The sequence below is a fragment of the Micromys minutus genome, assembly GCF_963924665.1.
Source record: "Micromys minutus genome assembly, chromosome: 1".
Classification (NCBI taxonomy): domain Eukaryota; kingdom Metazoa; phylum Chordata; class Mammalia; order Rodentia; family Muridae; genus Micromys; species Micromys minutus.
The window spans coordinates 24,714,979-24,736,425 of NC_137969.1; the positions used below are offsets into that span (position 1 = coordinate 24,714,979).

General features: G+C 50.5%; 2 protein-coding genes across 2 annotated transcripts in view; one reads left to right on the top strand and one right to left on the bottom strand.

The window, feature by feature from the left end:
- SORCS2 (sortilin related VPS10 domain containing receptor 2) overlaps positions 1-21,447 on the top strand; it is a gene marked incomplete at its 5' end in the record, with an annotated part of 358,408 nt that overhangs the window by 163,077 nt on the left and 173,884 nt on the right. The window lies entirely within an intron of this gene.
- On the bottom strand, positions 12,903-14,477 carry PSAPL1 (prosaposin like 1; the record flags this gene model as incomplete). Its single annotated transcript, XM_080931440.1, has 1 exon — positions 12,903-14,477. One exon carries the CDS (start codon positions 14,475-14,477, stop codon positions 12,903-12,905), a length of 1,575 nt encoding a protein of 524 aa, XP_080787566.1.

Consider the following 21,447-nt stretch of genomic DNA (forward strand, 5'->3'; position numbering starts at 1 on the left):
TATCCATCTATTAAACTATGGGTTCATCCACCGTTCTTCATCCACTCGACCATCCACACACTCAACCGTCCATCTACCGTGGTGTGAATGTGAAATGTACCCTCTCCCATTGGCTTGCCTATCTGAGCACTTGTCCCTACTTCCTGCTAATTCTCTGCTTCCTGTGTGAGTTCAGTGTGACCAGGCAGCCTCTGCCACTTCCACCATGCCTACCTTGTCTGTTGCAATGTCATCCCACCATTATGGACTGTACTCCTCTGGAACTGTAAGCCAAAAAAAGCCCTTCCTGCTGTAAGTCACTTCTGTGTGTTCTATTACAGCAACAAGGAAGGTAATGAAGACAATACCAATTCATCATTCACCCTCTGTCAACTCACCAATCCATCCACTCATTTGTTATCCACCTATTTGTCTATCCATTCATCCATCTATTATCATTAGATATCCGTCTCTCTCTGCATCATCATCCACCTATACCCATTATCCATTCATTCTCCATTTATCAATTCTCCACTTGCCCTCCCATCATTAATCTATCATTATCCATTCATCATCCATCCAATCATCCATCTACCTATACGTGCTTGCCCCACTTATCCATCTACCCACTTATCCATTCATCATCCTGTATCTACCATTCATTCATCCTTCATCCTCCATCATCCATACACCCATCCCATTATTGTTCATCTACTCAGAATTTTTCATTCATCATACATACCTACATAAAACCATCCAAAAATCCATCCCCCATCCATCCAGCCATCCGCCCATGCATTCATTATTCATCAGTTCATCTGCCATCTGTCATCCATTCATCTAGACTTTCGGTTAGAGTAGACCAAGTGGCACCCAAGACTCTAAGTGTAAAGGGAGATGGATGAGGAAAGTCACCTGTCATGGTGTAGTGTCATCCTCACTGACATGAGACTTGGGAAAACAGGGAAGTTCTACTGGAGAAGGTGGCCATCAAGAAGGATATCCTGGAAGAAGACTGTTTTCTCTCCCAGGATGGCCTTGCCTGTGCAGTGCCCACCCCAGTTCCTTCTCATTCCCACTGATGTCCCTCCTGCAAACCTCTGTCAAGTTTATGTAGCCACCAGTTCTTCAGTTACCCCAGACTACATCACAGAGAAGTACTGAGTTCAGCATTGGCCCTTGAGGGTAATGGCAGCAGTGTGCTGTCCTATTCTGGCCAGGCCTGTAATATAGCCTCTTAGTTAAACCTGACCTGACACTCATGGACTTCATCCTAACCTTGGGGCTGCCTGTCCTTTATTCACCCCTCTTCAACCTACAGAATGTCCATATTTGACCCAGGTCTGGTAGGCTGGAATGGCAATCCTGCAGTGATAATCACACTGTGATGTGGTCATTTCATGTATTAAAGAGCTCCTGGGAGAAAGATGGCCTGCAGGTTAAAAGCAACCCATTGGTAGTGTTTGCCTGGAGTGGCTTTCCTGGTTGTTTGTAGGGGCTGTGGTTTCTCTCCTACAATGATGGCAATTAGCCTGGAAGATGAGCCATGCCTTCTAGGTCCACACAACAATGACTGTCTTGGATCTTTTTCTGAGAATAGGAGACAGTATTGGTGAAGAGGGTCCTGGTGGTCTGAGTCTCTCCCCTCTGGAGTTGCCTACCAGTGTTTTCACCTACCTCTATGCTGGGGTCTCCCTGCAGCCTCTGTTTCTTTCCCAGAAGCCCTTCCCAGTCCCATATCAACTATGAGTAGTCAGGTGCCTCTGCTAGACCTCCCAGGACTGGGGTGACAGACAGCAACATGTACCCTGTATCATGGTCCTTTCCTCCCAGGATCTGGTCTTCTTGTGTTCCCTGTCTCAGCAGAGTCTCAGACCAGATGCGAGTCTGGGGATTTGCTGAACTAAACAACACCCACAAGGTGTGACCCAGGCTTTCAACACCCAGACTTCTCTGCTCCTTTACACAGGACACTGGGCCAGGCAATGATCATTTATGAGGATCTTTAGGTGGGTATTGACAGATTTCCCTGTAAAAAAAATTCTCTACCAAAAAAAAAAAAAATCCTGCTAAATATAACTTATGATTACCATAGAGCCTTTAAAACCTATAAAAGAGATGAGGCATAAAAGCAGTCCCTGTGTTAGTCCCACCCCACGAGATTAAAACTATTAATATCCAAGATGAATAGTCTCTCCAGACTTTTTAAGATGCAAATATATACATGTTTTATAAATGTTGAATCCCAGAGGAATTATGTATTAAACATTTTCTTATGCTCTGGCATGTTTTCTCAGCCGCTATTTTTAATGGCTCTGTAATATGCCCTGATCTAAAGAAGGTCTCATTTATTTAAGCAAGGCCTTGGTTTTTAGACATCTGAGCCACTTTCAGTCATCACTAAGGTGAAGAAGATGTGAAATGTGCGGAGCTGCAGCAACATCCCTGTGTGTACATTACCCTGCATCTTAGAGTCTGCTAGGATACATGTCTGAACATGGACCTTCTCTCCTGCATGTTGGGGTTGGGGGTGCTGGGGTTCCGATGTATCTGAGCATGTGGCAGGTTTGTCAAGACTGTTGTTGGTGCTACTGGGGAACCAAGAAAGTGACGAACCATTTAGATAAGGAGATAACTCTTCCTAGAGTGACTGTCTTCTGGCTGAGGGAAGGCTTGATTGGCAGGGCGAAAAGCAGCCATATTGATGGTTCTGTAAACTCAACTTGTGGACAGTGACCCCAAGCACCTTCATTAGTGACTTTTCTCATGCTGTGATACCCGACAAAGTCACCAAAGGAAGGGTCTGGTGTTGGCTCATAGTTTGAGGGTTCACAGTCCCTCATGGTGGAAAAGTCATGTCAGGTGCATGACACAACTGATCACAATGCATCCACAGTCAGGAATTGGGGAGAGGGAGGGGGGAGGGAGGGAGGGAGAGAGAGAGAGACAGAGAGACAGAGATACAGAGACAGGGAGATATTAGTACTCAGCTTGTTTTCCTTTTACTTTGTCCCTCATTCCAGGCCATAGAATGCTGTTACCCATGGTCAAGATGGCATTTCCTTTAACTTAAATCTTTCTGGAAATTACCTCACAGACATGCATGGAATTGTGTCTCCTGGTGTTTCTAGATCCTGCTGAGCTGACAATGGATGTTAGCCATCACACCTTGGCTCTGTATAAGCAAGCCTGTTGCCTTTAGCTCTGAGTTTGCTTCTTGTTGCATGGCATGGTAGAGGTGACCCTCACCCTCCATCATGCTTGCCTGGGCTTATACACAGCCCCAGAACAGGGATCAGGAAGGTGGCAGCATGCAGGCTCAGAACTTGTGTGGCATCCTTTCTGCATGTTCCATAGGTAAAGCAACACAGAGAGAAGAAAAGCCTGGGTTCAGAGCAAGGGTTTGCATACAGATAGAGAACCATTGCAAATGAATTTAATAACAGTAAAAAACTGAACCATTTGCTTCTAATAGGGCTTGGGTGTGAAGGAAATAGAAATATTTCCAGGCTTCTGATATTGTCCTGGGTTCCAAGGATAGTGCAGTGGAGCCCAAATGACAGAGAAAGGAGTTGGGACACAATATTGGAGCGTTTTCTCTACTAAGCAGAGTTCCTTTATGGGGACCATCTGGTCACTGACATTAAAGGTGTCAGGGCCAAGTCTGAGCATTGCTGGGGAACAGAGGTGCTAAGGCCTGGGTGGCCTTTGAGATCCACATTAGTCACCCCACCACCCCTGTATTGAGTCCAGACCAGGGATGACTGGGGCTTGCCTGACTCGGAGTCTATTGGAGTTGCTCTCACTACTCTCTCAGCCTCTAGCACACCATTGTCCTTGGGGAGGGGTGTGTGACTCTCTGCAGCCCTTGTTCTTTGAACACAGGGGTCAATCTCTCCTAGGGGAGTGCTTCCAACTCAGCTGCTCTTCACAAACCTTGGTCTTTGGACTTACAGTGAAGGACTTGCTGGGACTGAGAGTGGTAAGCTCTTCCTCAGTGAGAGGTTATCTGGACCACCCATGGTGCCTGATAGAGACAGAAGGGTAGGGTAGAGGTGGACAGAATAGAAGCTATACTTAGAAATGACATGCTGTACCAGTGCAGCCCAGCAACCCAGAGTCTTATGCATGTAAAGACTACTAGAGGGGTTACTAGCCAGTGTCCTCTGACAGCTCTCCTTTAAACAAGCCAATGACCCAGGTTCCTTCTGTATTGTGGCTCTGCATACTCCCGACCCCTGACTAGGTCTGGGCATCCAGTCAGTGCCTGCCTCAGGCAGAGGGACTCAGAATACAGGAAGGATAGCTCATGGGGGACCCTGCTTCTCACTACAGCCTGGGTCACATGTGAGCTCCAGTGAAAGACTCAGAAAGATAGGTCACTGTGCACCTGGGGATGAACTTCCTGTCCACTCTGCACATTACGTGCAGCAGACCCATGTGCAAAGTTGACTGCTCCATGGACCTACTGTGGAACACCGGGAAACGTCTTCCTCAGTGCTCATTATTCTCATCTGCACGTGGTCACAGCAACAGTCCTCCTCCCTACAGGGTCCCATGATCTCAGATGCACAAGGCCTGGCTAAGCACAGACCCCCATTACCCAGTAACAACTTAGAAAAAGTGTCCCAGGCTCCAGTCTTGTTGCTGAAGGTCAGTGGGCATTGGAGGATCTGGAGAAATTCGAGACTAACCAGAGGCAGGTGTGACAGGCCACAGGAGGCAGGGGTCCAAGCATGATCTTGGAAGGTGGATCTAGTCCTGTGTCCACCCATCCCCACATCCTTTCCTACCTCTGCCAAGCCACTGTCTTAGCTTAGAACCCATCACCAGCTAAGCTCACAGCAGTGCACCCCAGGGAGCGTGTCGGAATTCAGAACCCGCCACCTGCCAGGCCTGTGTGGTATGTGTGATACCACTTGAAGCTTAAGTAGTTTATAGGCTTGGCACTGAGCCACCTGCTGCCTCTGTGCCCACCATCCCGAGGATAGCAGGGGGCTACCTGCACTTTGAAATGTTTCACCAGCAGATGGCTGCCATTGCTTCTGTTTGGCGTTGTTTCCCTCTGTGTAGGAGTCTTCTCTGGCCCAGTGCCTGGTTCTCTCTTACACAGGCAGGCTCTGCTGCTCAGAGCCTTCCTCACATGCTGCATTTGATTTAAAATTCTACTTGGGTCCCCATTAGGACTGCTGGCTAGAAGTCTGCGGAAAGCAGTAGGCTTGTGAGAGCAGGAAGAGTCTAATGACAAACCACTTGCCCAGTTTATCATACATGTTTCAGGGAGTCCATCCATGACCTCTCCATCTTTTCTGGGTACCCAGAGTCCAGGCTTTCAGAGTGAAGCTCTGAGTTCAAATCCTTACTCTACTTCTTATAAGCTGTGTGGCCTTTGGAAAACTGCTAGTTGTCTTTGAGCCCATGTCTATAGAATGAGGATGGTTGTATGGCCTTGGTTTGGGGGTCTAGTTAATGGGTGTAGAATGGATAGGCCAGTGCCTGGCTTTAATGTTTCTGATACCATTCTTCATCATTCTCTGAGAAACTTCAGTTCCTTACTGTGATGGGGCAAAGGGACCAGGTTTTCAATTCTTGTAAATTTCTCTGTATGGTAGCACTCCAAAGTGACAGGCCTGACACTGCTCTTCCCCACGTGGAGACTGAACCACAATCTTGGCCCCCAAGGTATCCAGAACCTCTAACACCATTTCCTGTTACCATGTTCCCACCACCTCTGTGGAGACAACTGCTGAGTTCTGTCCTTCCTGCCCTCCTTCTCCTCTAAACTGGGGGAATCATAGTGTTTCCTATATCTAGAGAGCAGGATCCAGAGGCTCACTTTGGAGAGGAAGGCAGTTGGGGACAGCTTGACCTCTAGTCACCCTCCTGACCACTTACTCCTTTTTGGTGAAGTAGAGGGAAGGATGGGACTGACCTGTTTACTGTTTAATGTTGGCTGTAACAAAATACCTAAAACTGTGTAAGTTACAAAGCACAGGGGTTTGTTTAGCTCAGAGTTCTGGAGACTGAAGGGCCACAGTATAGGTCCAATATAACACATGCTCCTCTGATAAGGGCTATGCACTACATTGTCCTTGACACCAGCCTTCCATGTTAAGGCAGAACAGATGTATGAATGGGTCTCTCTCTCTCTCTCTCTCTCTCTCTCTCTCTCTCTCTCTCTCTCTCTCTCTCTCTCTCTCTCTCATAAAGCTAGCAATGCCACCTTGGAGACCTCCATCATGACCCCAACACATGCATTTTAGAGGACACATCACAGCATGGCAGATAGCTCCAGCCATGCCACTCTCTGCTAGTTGCCCCACGTTGTGCGCACGGTGCACCATGGACCTGCTCAGGGTGGCACTCAGTGTCAGGCTGCTGTAACCAATCTCCCAGTGTCCTCTATCCCTGCCCTGCCCCATCTCCTCCTTGCCTCAGGACTGACACCCCCTTCATACCCTGAGGAAGACCTGGTGTCCTGAACCTTTTCCTTCCCATGTGCCTTGTTCGTCTGTCAAGAGAAGCACTTGCTGTGAAGTAGGGAATCCTGCCTTAGTCTGGTAACTCCCTCTCTGTCTGTCTCTGTCAGTCATGGGTCCAGCGATGATTCCCTATAGAGGAGGGGCATGGGGACCCAGCTCGTCTGTGTGACCTGAAGTCTGCACACTTGCTGTGGCTCTGCCATCAGCACAGAGCTGAAGAAGGGAATCAAGTCTGGTGCCCCTGTGTGCTCACCCACATGCAAAGCAGGGTGTACTGTGAACCAGCTATGTGACCCATGGAAGTCTTTGTCCCTTTTGCTCAGAGTTCTCACCTGCACTGGGACAGCTTGCTTCTCTGCAGAGGTCCACATGTCACGGCTGGGACTGGGTCACATTTCCTGTGGTGTGCTCAGACTCCTGTCTCTCTTACATCTCAGCCTGTCCAGCCCTTAAAACTCCCACTCAACACCTGCCCTAGACATGACGAGGTCTCCATGCTCCCATCTTTGCCTCCAAGGCCAACTTCTAAAGAACAGGAGAATCCTTCCTCCTACCCAGCTTGGAACCGACCCCTGGCTTCCATTACACCCAGAGGTCCATGTGACCCACTAGGACCCTCAACCTCCTGCCTCTGGCTAGCCATCCAAAGCCAGGTCCTCTCTTGATCTAGCTAGCCCAGCCCCCCCTCTACTCCCCATCTGTGCTCCAGTTCAGCTCTGTCCTGAGCCCCCTAACCTGTCTGATGTGTCAGCTCCCAGCAGAATGGCCTCCCCAGAGCTGTCTGCAGGCTGCCTGAAGCGTCTCTCAAAGGAAGTGCTCCCACCCTGTTGTTTTCTTCCCAGACAGAGTTTCTCACACTCTCCTGGGATTTACATACAATCCTTAAGATTTTCCTATTATTTTGACATTATATTAGTGTCATTTTCCTTTCAAATGTCACTGTTGGCATTATTTCCCCGTATGTGGCTCATCTGCCTTGCATGTTAAGCGGCAGGCTCGAGTGAACAGCAGCCTCCTCTGTGACAGTCCTGTGCCCTCTAATCTACCATCCCTAGCTCCCATTATCCCCAATCTTACCCCCTGTGCTTTGAGAGCTTCTGGGCCAGTATAGCCTGTGGGCCAATATCAGTCTTTCCCAGTCCCCACCCCGAACCCCTATCACCTCCTCCTGACAAAGAGCTAAGCAATGGAATTCTTCCTTCATCTTCAACCTGAGATGCTAACCTGGTCTAATCTGTTTAGATGGCCCAGCCTTCATGCTTGCGCCACACCTGGCTTGGGACAACTTTCAGGAAGCCTGGGCATCCCATGGACTCCTCGGGGTGTGGTGCTTTCTGTCTCTCCTCATGTCTCAGAACCTTGGGAGCAGTAGGGTGCTTCTGAGTGTATGGCAGGCAGCAGGCCTAGAAAAGTAGGGCACCCCTGCACCCTCGGTGTGTAGTCCTGGCCAGTGTCAACAGTAAATTTCCCTACCATGGCGAGCTTCAAGCTGACAAGCCATGTTCCTGGATTCAGTATGGGTTAGAGGCGTTGCCTTCATCCTCTCCACAGCCGTGTGAGCACACTGGCTTCCTGCTGTTTAGGGCTCTGGAGTCCTGAAATTCATAGGAGCTTCCGGGTCTGTGGGCAGTGGACTGGAGGGCATGGCTGGCCCGACAGAGCAAATGGAACATTTCCAGCTTTTCCCAGAGCTTTGGTATTTGGGCTTGTCACCCTCCCTAACCCTTATATGTTCCATGTGTGAGTGGTGGTGGGCACTGAGGTGCAGGACTATGAAATGGTAACTGTTGTTTATGGGTGCCTGGTTCTGGACAGGTCTGTTAGTTTTGAGTCTCTGGTTCCCCACACTTTGCAGGAAGCCCCAAGAAGTGGGATGTCTTTGGGCAGGAAGGCTTATGGGGAAATGTCTGCCTCACTGACTTGGGTTTGGGAGCCCATTGTCCCTAGACATGTCCTCTGACCTCTGTTGACTTCATGCCTTTGCCTGCCCTTCCTGGATGCTTATCCTGATCTCAGAGCTGTGGAACCTGGGTGTACACAGTCTTTTGTTCTGAGGGAGGAAGGGGCCATGAGGAAAGATCTGGTGGCTTGCTTAATGTCTCCAACTGTGGTGATTACACCTCTCCTGGTGACAGTCTGTGCTGGCATACAACCCTCAGCATGAATACCTGCACCTGTCACAAAGAACCCCTATACTGGCCTGGCTTTCCCTAAGAGTCTCAACAGAAGTCAGCAGGTCCCGGGGCATCGAGGTATCATGCACAGGTACCAGAAGAGGTGGTCTTCTTTCAAGATCCTGTAAGCCCTCCTGAGTTACCTGCCTCCCAGTTACCTGTGGGGGGTCACCCCTCTGATATGTGCGGTAATGTGGGTTTGAGGGAATCAAGACCACAAAGTCTTTGTAGAAGCTTCTGGGAATCTATCATGGGTGCTGTCCTGGGTGTACACCCACGGGCTCAACTAGGGGAACTAGGGAACCCAGATGTTCTGGTTCAGGTGTGGCTCCTCGGTTCCAGGTCTGCACGGACCCTCCCTGGGCTTGCTTCATTCCTTCAGATGCCAGTATTAGCAGCCAGCTTGTCATGTCCCCCAAATCCCTGACCCAAGGTCACTGTAAAATGATAGCAGCTTCCAGAATCCCAGGGGGCTGGCCTGGGTGATTGCAGAGTGTCCCAAGTGACTTCCCTTTTGAGATGGGATCACTGGACCCAGGTCCCCAAGAACCCTGCTCACAAACGGTCCACTCTCTCTTTCTGCTCCTCTCGGGCCTTTCTTTTGTGCCCTAGGGATTGCCACCCTGAGAAACTGGTTTGGAAGTGGTGTGACTTTCTCTAGTCTTCCGAAACGATTTCTGCTGTCCTAAGTAAACGGCTTAAGTTGCGTGTCACCCTCCTGTGCCAGAAGCTCGATCATGTCTAGTCCCTCCCAGTTTGAAGAGCTCATAGGCAACAGCAAAGGTTTCCCGCTGCTGCTGGGTGTTGAGATCTCCAGGCCACGCCCCTTCCTTCCAGTAGAGGGGCCCAGCCTGACCTATAGGCATGTTTGCTCTGGCCAGCAGAGGACTTCATACTGGTTTATGGAGCCTTCAGCAGAGAGACACAGGAAGCTCTCTTGGGTGCATCCTGAGGTTCCAGCTCCACTGGTGACATTGGAAGACTCAGTAGTAGCTTGGTGTCCTCGTAAGGACATCCTTCTTGGTCTGGGTTGTGGACAGGAGAGAACCAAGTTTTACACACTTGGGGGTTTTAGGGATATTAAAACACATGCCCCCACTTGCTCCTAACATTTACTAGTTACAGATAGGAAACTGAAACCCTCAAATCATGGTTCAAGTCCTCTAGTGGGGCAGAGGGGCCCTTCCCCGGGGACACAGGAGGGGTGGGCTGTGTTGTGGCTTCCAGATAGGACAGATAATCTCATTGCCCACCTGCCCACCTCTACTATGGTGTTCAGTGCTGGATGCAGAAAAAACTGCTTCCTTCAGGCCATGAAATCCTTGAGGGGGCCCCTGAGGCGAGGGCCTGCTGTTCTCTCCCATGCTCAGGGCACAGACTCTGGAATCTGGGATCTGGCTTGCACTGGGAGCAGGTGAACAGATAGATTAAAGCCTGCAATGACCCTGGGGCCTTGCTTTCCAGGGGGACACCAAGCAGATCCGGAAGGGACCTTCTAGCACAAATAGCTTCCCTGAGGGTAACTTCAAGTTACTCTTCCTGGGCTCTACGTCTTCAAAGTGTGTTGATGTCACTCCCTGGCAGGAAAGTATGAACGGTACCATTGGAGAGAAGGAGGTGAAGCAGGCAGTGGGCGAAGGGGGCAGCAATGGGATCTTCCCTGGTCTCTTGTGGGCACCAGCATTGGGAGTAGCTACCTCATGGACCGATCTCTAAAGTTTCCAGAAGTGCCTAGAGTTTGTGTAAGTTATTTGCGAACAAAAATGATGTTATGAAGCCTTCAGCATAGAGGCATGTGAACTTCTCACAGGTGCAGGCTGAGGTACCAGCTCCACTGGAGGGACACCGAAGGGGCCCACCATGGTTCAGCGTCCTCACAGAGATATCCCTTTTGAGTTATAACATGGGGACCTAGCTCCATCAGGTCCGTATTTGCTACTCCATCTTAGTCAGGGTGCCATGGTCCCCATTTCCAGTCATTGCATTTTTCATGTCCTGCATCCCACCCCCACAGGCAGGATCTGTCCCCACTGCCGGGTGTGGCGAGGATGGCTGCTCTGGCTGAGGTCCTGTCTGAAGCAAGCAGCAAACAAAGCTGTCTGGTTGGTCCTTGCCCCTCTGCTGAGCTGCCATTCCTGGCCACTTGTGGGTCCAGTGGAAGTTGCTGCTGTCCCCTCTAGTGCCCACCCCCCCTTGTCCCTTTCCCATCAGCCACAAGGCACAGGATGAGTAAAGATCAAGAGTGTGAATCGGTCGGAGTCTTTGTGCATAGGGAACCTGTGCTTTGCAAGTCACTGTGGGCAGTGGTTCTGTGGGGCTCTTGTCAGCTGTGTTCCATGGCAGACTCCTGTGGACCATGTATATCTGGGGTACATTTAATCAGCAGTCTGAGGAAGCAGCTGTCTCCAGGCCCTGAGCTGAGGAACAGAAAGATGGGATGAGGAGAGGCCCCACCCTACCTGTCCCTCACTGTAGATCTGGGTCAGAATCAGTCAAATGGACTCAGAGACAAAGAGAACTTGACACTCACCACCTCCTGGTCTCCCGCAGGCCAGGCTTATGTGGCTATGTGGCTGGTGATGTCTCTGTGGAAATGTCAGGTCAAGAGAGCCGTAGCATGTCACACACAACTGTTAGCAGGTATCCCCCCCCCCCCCCGGCTCACTCTCAGAACAGAGGAGGATCTGCTTGAGGCTTCCGGGGAGATGCGTGGGCTTCAGATAGTGACTGGGGACCTCAATTTGTGCTTTGGGATCTGATCCGCAAGGCACATCTGTGCCTGGCTCGCAGCAGGCAGTTTGTGCCTCCCGCTTTTCTCTTCTTGTTGAGGGCTGACCAGCTGATAACGTCAGCACACAGGACTCAGAAATTCCGGCTTAGTTATACCCAGGACCCTGAATGGTGACCCAGATCAAAACAGTTGCCTAAGATCCCAAGTGTGTCTCTCAGAAGAGAGCACCCACTCAGACTACTGGCCAGCCAAGACAAGCAAGTCTCATCCCTCCCAGGCGATGGGGAACTCTGCACAGGAACTCATATGCACATACCACAGATGTTTGAGCATATACCGCACGCGGGTCTTGTGCTGGACTTGGTGCCAAAAGAAACCAATCTAGGGGTTGTCAGTGAGGGGCTCACGAGGCACTGAGGACGACAAATGAAAGGCAGGCAGTGGGCACCTGAGATAGACAAGCCTAATGGAGGAACACCCATGGGAGGCTGTGAGGAAGGGAGTGTGAAGCCCCAGGGACCATGCTCTTCCATTAGAATAAAAACAGCAAACATTGTTTGGAGAAAGCTTCTGGTTTATATAAACTTGTTTGGTCAGACTCCTCAGAGACCCTATCAATTCCCAAGATAAGTTTTTCGGATCATGGTAGGTCATTGGGTACCAGTCTCTTAAGTGAAAGAACTTGACGGAATCTCCTAAAACTGTCTCAACATCCACATGAGGCAGAGATGATCCCTCCCAGTCTACAGATTAGAAAAGTGAGGCTCAGCAGACTGCTGACTAGGTAGGCCTCTTGCTACTGCCTACACTACAGCTGTTCCACACTCCTCAGGGCTTTCCCCAGGGCTCACCCAGCAGGTTTTGTTTCCTTGTGATTTTAAGTACACCCCAGATTGCTTAGCACAAGAATGACTAGAGTCTGGGTGAGTGGACAGATGCCTCTTGGTAGGACAAGACATGGGCAAGAGTCATATAAAGTCCAAACGTCCCTTGGGAATAGTAGCTAATGACCCAGGACCCTCCCTCAGAGAAGTCCAGAGCCTCTCATGTCCCAGCTGCACCACTGGGAACCAGCCTGAGGATACCCAACCTCCACCCCAAGCTACTGGTAAGAGCCATTAGCCTGACTAGTGATGGTCCCCTCTGCCGACCTACCCTTACCCACCTGACCCTCCTGCAGCTCTGCTTTGGCTCACAGCTGAGCTCTCACCCTGCATGGGAGGCAGGTTTCCCCCAGGCCATCAACATCACAGCATGGCAGGAAAGGGTGGCTTACTGGGACAGGGGTGAGGAGGGACCTTCTGTTTGTTAGAGACAGTAGTGAGGACGGAGACAGAAAGACGACACTGCCCAGCATCAGGAAATCATGGCTTCGAATATCAGCTCCACTCTGCCCCAACTCCCTGCTCAGAGCCTCAGTTTGTTTGTTTTTTTATCTATGAAATGGGGATAACACCCACTTCACACGGTCCCCTTGGGAGGCGGAAGCCTGCAGTGGGATGGGCTCTGGCAGGCTGTGGGTTCTGGTGACCAAAGTCATGGCTGCTCATTGGTTTTGGAGATGGGCTTCTTCCACACATGGCGCTGGCAGTGCTCCAGGGCATCGCACATCTCAGCGGCCTCTTGGCTCTTGCACCAGAAACGGGGGCCCATGACGCACTGATCTGTGCCTAGAAGTGGCAACCTGGGGCCATGGCAGGCCCCCATCTTCTTGCATAGGTCCGTGGGGTTCATCATAAACCTGAGGCTCTCTATGAGCACAGGTTCATACTCAGCTACAAAACGGTTGCACTGCAGCACGTAAGGCAAGGGCAGGATCCGGCAGCCACCTTTGAAGGCATTCAGAATGTCCCGCTTGGTGCTCTTGCGGTCCAGATTCTGGGAAGACACGCCCAGCAGCCTCTTGCACCCTTGGCAGAAGCTGCCCTGGTTCTCCTCATCTACCGGCAGGGATGGTGTGGTTGCCACAGCTCTGGAGATGGACCTGGCCTGCCTTCTGTTGCCACAGAGCCTGATGGTCTCACACACTTTCTCTGGGGTGACTCTAGACACGAGCTGCACCAGGCTGGGGCTGTAGGTGTCCACCAGGGTGATGCATTGCTGGACCAGAGACTCGGGCATTATGGAGCACACGCGCTCCAGGGTGTGGCTGATGAGGGCTTCTGTGCTGTTGGTCGCAAGCCACTTGTCCAGCTCCTGGATCACGTTCAAACACACGTCGCATGTCAGGCCCAACTGCATCTGCAACTCATTCTTCTTCGGCAGCTCCATCTCCAGAGAGGGGACTCCATCCACAGTGGCCACTTGAGCCAGCCAGTGGGCGGATTCTCTTTGCTCCTCACAGAAGCCCCCCTTCGTGCAGACCTCCTGTGGGGGAAGGAGCTGCAGTGTTTGTTTAGCAGAGAGAAATTGCCAGTGGATGTAGTTCTCACAGAGGGCAGCCAGGCCAGGCCCCATGGACTGACACTGATTTTGGACAGTTACCTCTGGCAAGGTCAAGTTTGACTCCAGAGAACCCTGGAGCCGGGAGATCAGCTGGACACAATCATGACACACGGCACTCCCAGGCGTCTGTGATGGGTGGAAGCTCAGGGCCCCGTTGGATAAGAAGGGGGCCATTACCTCCTTTGCATCCTCCTGGGTGAGCGGTCTCTCCGAGGTGGCCACAGCTAGGTGCCTCTGTAGCGGCTCACAGAGGGTGAGCGCCGTGCACACTGAAGCCAGGGCAGTGCCCGGAGCTCCACTGAGCAGACCCAGGACAGCTGCACTGTGGTTGTCTACCATCCACTTACACTTAGCTGAAGACTCCTGGCTTGGAAGCCACTCACAGGTCTTCATTACCGATGCCAAAATGTCCGACTTTGTAGCATCCGGGTTCACCCCATTGCCGGCAGCAGCGGCCACATCCTGGCACACACTGCAGGGCAGGGACTTGACTGTGGGCTTGCTCCAGACAGCGCTCTGGCAGTGCCTCACGGCCCCACACCTTGCAGCTGCCTGAAGGTCCTGACACCACACTACCGAACCCTTGGCACATTCTTTGGGGACCGAGATGGGGCTGGCCTCGATGGCTCCCAGAAGACCAGACCAGAGAATCAGAGCGCACAGCATCGTGCCGGTGGTTTCACTGGCTGCTCTGCCTGGATCTCGCTATAAAACTAGCTCCCTGTCTAGCCTGTCCAGCAAGGTACCTGCCTCCTGCTCCTCCCCAGCCTGAGTCAGAGCCCCACCTGCCTGGGTGCTGGCACTAATCTCTCTGGCTTCTGCCTCTTGGTCTTTCTAGCTCCTTCTCTCCACCTGAATAATCACTATATTCAAAGTCTAGCTTCATTGGGAACGAATCTTCTATGCTGTGTCACACCAGGCCTGGAAGAACTGAATTCCTAGAGTGACTTATTTGTAACTGGGCCTCATGGCTGCATGCCTGCTACAGGCTCTGGTCCTAAGGCCCACTGTTCAGGGTCTGACTGGACTGTTGATCCCACAATGCCTGTGTGAAGGCTGCTGGCATGCAGAGCCTTTCATTCTGGAGACTTCTATGGGAGGCCGTGTGTGGGCTGGCTCCTAGCAGATGTGTATGATGTTTGCTGAGGCTCGCGTATACAAAAGGGTTTTCTGTTTCACGGTTAGATCATCTGTTATCTTCTGTAGTTCTGGAAATAAGCGTTAGGCAAGAGCATTGGCTCTAGGCAAACACACAGGTGGCCACAGCTTAATCCTGTTGATTCTGTGGAGGATTCCAAGGCCAGACTCACCTGTAAAGATTGACAGGCAGCTCACTACTCCCACAGAAGTGGGCAGATCAGGGACCCTGGGGGCCCTATGGGAGCCTTGAATGCCTAAGTAGCATGAGTCCCACGCATGGGTGTCTGTGTCTCAGATCCTGGGGCACTCAGTGTCCAGAAGACTTCATTTCCCAGCTATGTGGGGTAGGTATCCCAGCAGCCTTTGCAACAGCTCTGCAAAGAATGCAGATGGTGCCTCCTGTTGCCCTCCTTCTAAGAGGCCAGGCTACAGAGAGAATATGGAATGAGGTTCGCTGAGCCCTTTCAATGACAGCTTAGGTCTCTGCTTCCTTTGGGCCAGGGGAGGAAACAGGCTTGGTGAAGTGGGGAGGTTGGGTTCTCTTAGCTGCAGGGCCACCAGGGCCAGCTTGGTGAGCTGTTCAGAGGTGGAACTGAAACAAGGTACTCCTATCTAGACCTGCCTGGGCAGGTCCAGCTGACTCACCCAGCACCTTACCCAGTTGCTGTTTATGGAACACCCACTCACAGCTCACTTTGTTTTTTGGGGCGCAGGCATTTTTTTCAACCCTACAATCAACTCTGTTTGCCAAATGTGTGACCTGCCATTTGACTCAGTTTTGATGACAACTCCCCAGAGCCCATCCAGACCCTGCCGTCAGAGCTTCAGACTACACACTGGCTCAGTCTTCCCCAGCTGCCTCTCTATATCAGGCTTCCCATGGCCATCTCTAGGCTGAGTTGCTGTTAGGAAGGCTTACAGATCCCAAGAAGGCTCTACACTTGTGTTGACCGGTGTATCCCTTAGGACTCAACTTAGGAACCACCTGGGGCAGGTGTCAACAGTAAGAGATGGGCAGGACATGAAACCTCTGTGCCTACCACCAAGATTCAACAAATCTCATTTAAGAATTTCATCTAGAGCACTTGCCCTTTCCCCAGAGTCATGGGTGAGGGATGGCTGAAAGTATTTGGATAGAAGTCCCAGTACTTTGGGCTTTTTGATGTCAAGGACACTGGCCCAAATCACCTAAGTAGTTTAGTAACTAAAGGCCCAGGAAACACTCCAGGCTTAGGGCCTTGTATTTTGATATAGTTTCTAACTTAGAAGACAGTGGTGGAAATGTCAGAGAGTGCCATGCCTTCCCAGGCATACTGAAAATACCTATTTACTCTCTCTACCCCTATTTTCTTCTTATCCATCCAACTATCCATCTACTCATTCATCTGTCTGTATACCTATCCACTCACCTATCCACCTGTCTATCCTTCCTTCTGTACATCTATTCATCTACCCAGTTATCTGTCTGTTCATCTGACATCCACCCACAGACCCACTTTACACACACACACACACACACACACACACACACACACACACACACACACACAGTCTGTCCACTCATTGATTCAATTATCTGTTCATTCACTTGTCTGTCCGTCCATCCATCCACCCACCCACCTATTCATCCATCCACCTATTCATCCATCCATCCATCCATCCATCCATCCATCCATCCATCCATCCATTCATCCATCCATCCATTTATCCATTCATCCACCCATCCACCCATCCATTCATCCATCTATCCATCTATCCAATTTTCTGTCTGCCTGTCTATCTACTTGTTCATTCATATATTCATCCAGCCAGCTGCTCATTTTCCATCCATCCATCCAATTATGTATATGTCTGTCTATCCAGTTATTCATCCATTCGCCATATGTCTGTCTGTCTATCTGCCCATCCAATTTTCCATGTGTCTTTCTATCCACCTGTCCATATTGCCATCCATCCATCTATTCCATCCATCTTCTGTCTACTATCTATATGTCTGTCCCTATGCATAAATATTTGCATTTAGTATGACACAACTACTGTGGGTGGCTGTGGGCGAAGCCATTGTGTTTCTTTTCCCATTTCTTCCGTGTGTCTTTCCTAAGAATGAGGACATTCTCTCCCATAGTCACAGTGCATTTATCAAAACCAAGAGCTGCCCTGTTGACACAGCATTGTGGTTCACCCTACACCCGAGTCCAGATTGTTCAGGTGTCAAAGGTGCTGTGTCCTAGCAGCTTATCTCCCAAGTCCACATTGCCTTTCTCACGTCTGCCTGCAGCCCTGGTAGCCTGGCCTTTTCTTCTGTCACACTGGGGCATAGGTTAGTAACCTTTCCCAAGCTCATCATCGGTGATGCTTCTTAACTGGTCCAGCTGGGTCTTATAATGGCCTCCTTCTGCACTGCCCTGGGTCATCTCAGGGCCCTGGACCCAGAGACACTTGAAACTGGTTAATAATGTTTTTCTGTACAGGAGAAGTTTTTTCCTCTTTCCTCATCCCCTCTGCTTTCTCCATTTTTTTCTTTCCTTCAAAGAAAGACTCATGGCCTTTGATTTTATTTTTATTGTATTTAAATCTGATTCATTGGATTTTGAGCTATTGTTTGTGGGCATCAATCCATTGGCATTTAGATGGGTTTGATGCCCAAATGGCTCCAGCTTTGACCTGTGAGCACATGGAGCTATTCTATGTCCCTTCCTTGTCTCTATCCTTGCCTGAGCCTCTCATATCCAGTCATGACACCGCTCTAGACTTTGTTTTTTCATCAGTCAGCCCTGAGTTTAGTTTTCCCTCCAAGGAAAATGTTAAGAAGCCATATCTGGAAGCCAGTTGAGCCTGATATGCTACTGCCATTCCCAGGCCTTAACTGACACAAAACAAGGACATTCTACTTATTGTTGAGGAAAACGGATGGAGGTGTAGGGAAAGATGTGTGCTTATGGAACCGTAGGCACATGTTCATAAAGTAGTGTTTACCTATGTGCACATAAATGCACGTGACATATCAATCCTTCCATCTGTCTGTCCGTCCATTCATCCATCCATCCATTCATCCATCCACTCATCCATCTATCCATCCATCCATCCATCCATCCTCCATCCATCCATCCATCCACCTATCCATCCATCCACTCATCCATCCATCCATCCATTCATCCATCCATCCATCCATCCATCCATCCATCCACCCATCCATTTATCCATCCATCCATCCATCCATGCTCCCATTTTTGTGAGCCCATTTGTTCATATGTCTAGTCCTGTGCAGCAGAGTGCCATCCAGCTGTCCTCTTTTCAATGTTTGGAGCTCCCTTGCCTAACAGTGAAAAACCCAGCTCTTATTATCTTTAATGTATCTATTCACTCTCATTTCTGAATCCAAATGCATTTTAAAAATTAGTTTCAGAAAGCACTGGGCCACTCCACTGTGAAAAGCAAAATCTACTAGCTAGAATTCTGTATCTATTGACACTGGGCTTTATTCTTCTGAAGAGGAATTTATGCACAGCAAAGCCACACGTCTTAAGTGGGCAGGTCAGTGAGTGTTGACACGTTCTTCTTTAAATCATACCCCAGTCAGGACACACAGCCTTCGCTTGTGCCCCTTTCCTGTCGCTCAGCTTTCCTCATTCGTGTTTGCACCATATACTCATTTTCAGTGCTATGAACATGCATCTGGACATACCCCTATGCCCTTCCCTCCACAGCTGTCTGCACGGCCTTCCCAGCCTTCTGCAGTTGGTTCCCCTGCAGGCTCATGCCTACCGTGTAGACCTATATTAATCTGTGTATCCAATGTGGGCTGACATTGCTGAGTTCTGGTTTGGGGTTGCTGGTCCCCTGGCACTCTGAGCATTCTCGGTAGCATGATGTGGGCTGTGCAGGTTTCTATAGGGTGTGTGCCAAGGCTATTCTCTGCCATGTGCCAACCCTCCTAAGATGTTCTGAAATGGCTGCACCTGCTGCCACCACCCAGCCCTGCTGGTGCCTGTCACTCCTCGTGTCTCTGATTTCAGCCCTTCAAGATGATGAACAAATGCTCACTTACCCCTGAAGGCTAACGCTCTGTTGCTGTCGTTGAGATTTTTTAGAAATCCCACTTGTTCCCAAAGCTATTAGAACACATTTGTTTTTTATTTCCAGATAAAGACTATGGTCTGATTTGGCTGTGGTGGCATGTAGGTAGGTGGCTAGGGACCATGTTGTGATGACTCCCTGACTTGGAAGCTAGACCAGGCAGGAATCAAGAGGGGATTCAACTGCCTCAGCCCTGTGGGTAGATTGCTGTGAAGAGGGCAGATCTTTCTTGTCATTTGATGGATACAGAAACTCCAACTCTCATGTTCTGCCCCCTGTGCTCTGCCCTGCCTGTCACCTGCTTAGCGTCATTGCCATTGGCCTCCATGAAGGAGGGCGGGGGGGGGGGCTGTGTAGCCTCACTTGCCGTTCCTCCTCTCCTTTGGGAGTAGATGAAGCTTTCTGTCCATCCCCAGATCTTCTTCTGGAAAGTGGGTCACAGACCCACTGTCCCTCAAACCCACTCCTCTACCCGTCACCCACAGTGGTACTCTGTTTGCTTTCTTCTCACTTTTGTCCTTCCTGGGTCTTCTGGGTGACACTCCTGCTTCCTTCCCAGGGCTCACCTTCACTGTCTAGCCACATGTGTGGACCATGTGAACATGTGGAGATGGGATTCACCAGAGACTTGTTTCACTTGTATTCCGCAAGCCCCTGTGAGCTGGACCTTCATACATATACACACATGTATGTACTTCAGCATACGTCAGGGACTATACACACACACACACACACACACACAAACAAACATACAAACATACTAGCATACAAACATCAACCATGACAGGTCTGTTCTGGGCTTAAGTGTCCTTGCTCCCATTCTTACACTGGCTTAGATTGCTCCTGGTTCTTGGAAGCCTAGAGGTGAGATAGAAAGCTTGTTCAGAGCGCTCCTGGGTTGCTGAGCCCCTGGGACCACAATGCCTGCAAGTTTCTGGACCTCTCCTTTGCCCGAAGTACATCCTGAGCATTTGGTACTATGTTTCCCTAGGCTGCACAGACTCTAAAGCCAGGACTCAGACAGAAGAGACCCCAAACCTGAGCCTCTGCTCCTGGCAATGCTGTGAGCCAGACACAGACCCTGAAAAACCCAGATGCCCATCGTGACTGTTTAGTGCAGTCATCATTGCAGCCCCGAGACTTAGGACCTGGGGACTTTGTGCCCATGTGGTGGCTGGAGCTGAAGCTACCCCCCCATTTCCTCTCCTTCCTATCCACCCCCCCCCCTGCACTTCCATGTGACTGGGACAAGCCCAGGTCCCCAAGACTGATTAATTATTTTTGTACTAGCTCCGGGGCAGCCACACTTTCTTCCTCAGAGCCCCAGTCCCCCCAGCATGTCCACAGACTCTGACTGTGTTCCCCAGGCCACTGCTGTGCAGTCCAGATCTCACCCTGCCCTTGAGCACCAGGGTAGGGGAGAGGACTGAAAGACCACACTGGGGATAAATAGGTCACCCCAGGTAGGAGGAGGAGCTGGGGCAGTGGGCAGTGCCCCTCTTCCCTTGTTGGAGGAGGGGAAAGCACAAGTCTGAGAGCTAATGCTGAGCTGATGCCGGGCCTCATGGAGTTTAGTTTGTCTCCTGTGCGCACTCAGCTGTTATTTATTGGGCATCGATTCTGCACCGAGTGCTATTCTGGGTGCTGTAGATACTTGAGCTAACTGGATAGATAGATGGCAATCCAAGCTCCTGGGATTTACACTCCGAAGGAAGGAGTGGAAATCAAGCAACAAACATAGTAAGAATGATGGTGGAGGGTCAGGGGAGGGGGCCAAAAGGAACCCTGCAGGTTGCAAGGGGACTGGGGGAATCCAGTGTGTGGTCAGAAATGGTCTAGGTGACTTGGCATTTATTTAAGTGGGGTTATGGAGAAGGCGTAGGAGAAACCTGGGAGGGAGTATGATTATGTACTAAGCAGGGAGGCTGGCATGTACAAAGGTCCTGAGGCAGGTGATCCAGGAACAGCAAGGAAGCAGAAGGCTGGGACCAAGTGAGTGGGAGAAGGAGCAGGAGGAAGCAGGGTTAGAAGAACCACACAGTAAGAACTCTGACTGGACCCCTAAGGGAAGTAGGGGGGCATTGCAGGGATTTGAGCAGAGCAGTGACATGACCTGAGAATTTATTTGTAAGGACCAGCCTTGGGCAAGGGTGACAGCTTGGAGAGCCAGCAAGCAGGAGTTAGAAACAGTAGGGCCCCAGGGGTGGGGGGCATGGGTGGTGACCTTGAATCCCAAATCTTCTGGTTGGTGGAATTTGGGTCAGGAGAGAAAGCATTGGACACAGCACTAAGCATTTGACCTGAGCTATGGAGAAAACTGTCAGCCACACCTGTCCTGGGTGTCATTGCATCACCCAAGGGAGAGCAGGTGCCTGCTCAGGGTGTGGCATGGAGGAGGTTGGAGGAACACAGAGAATGG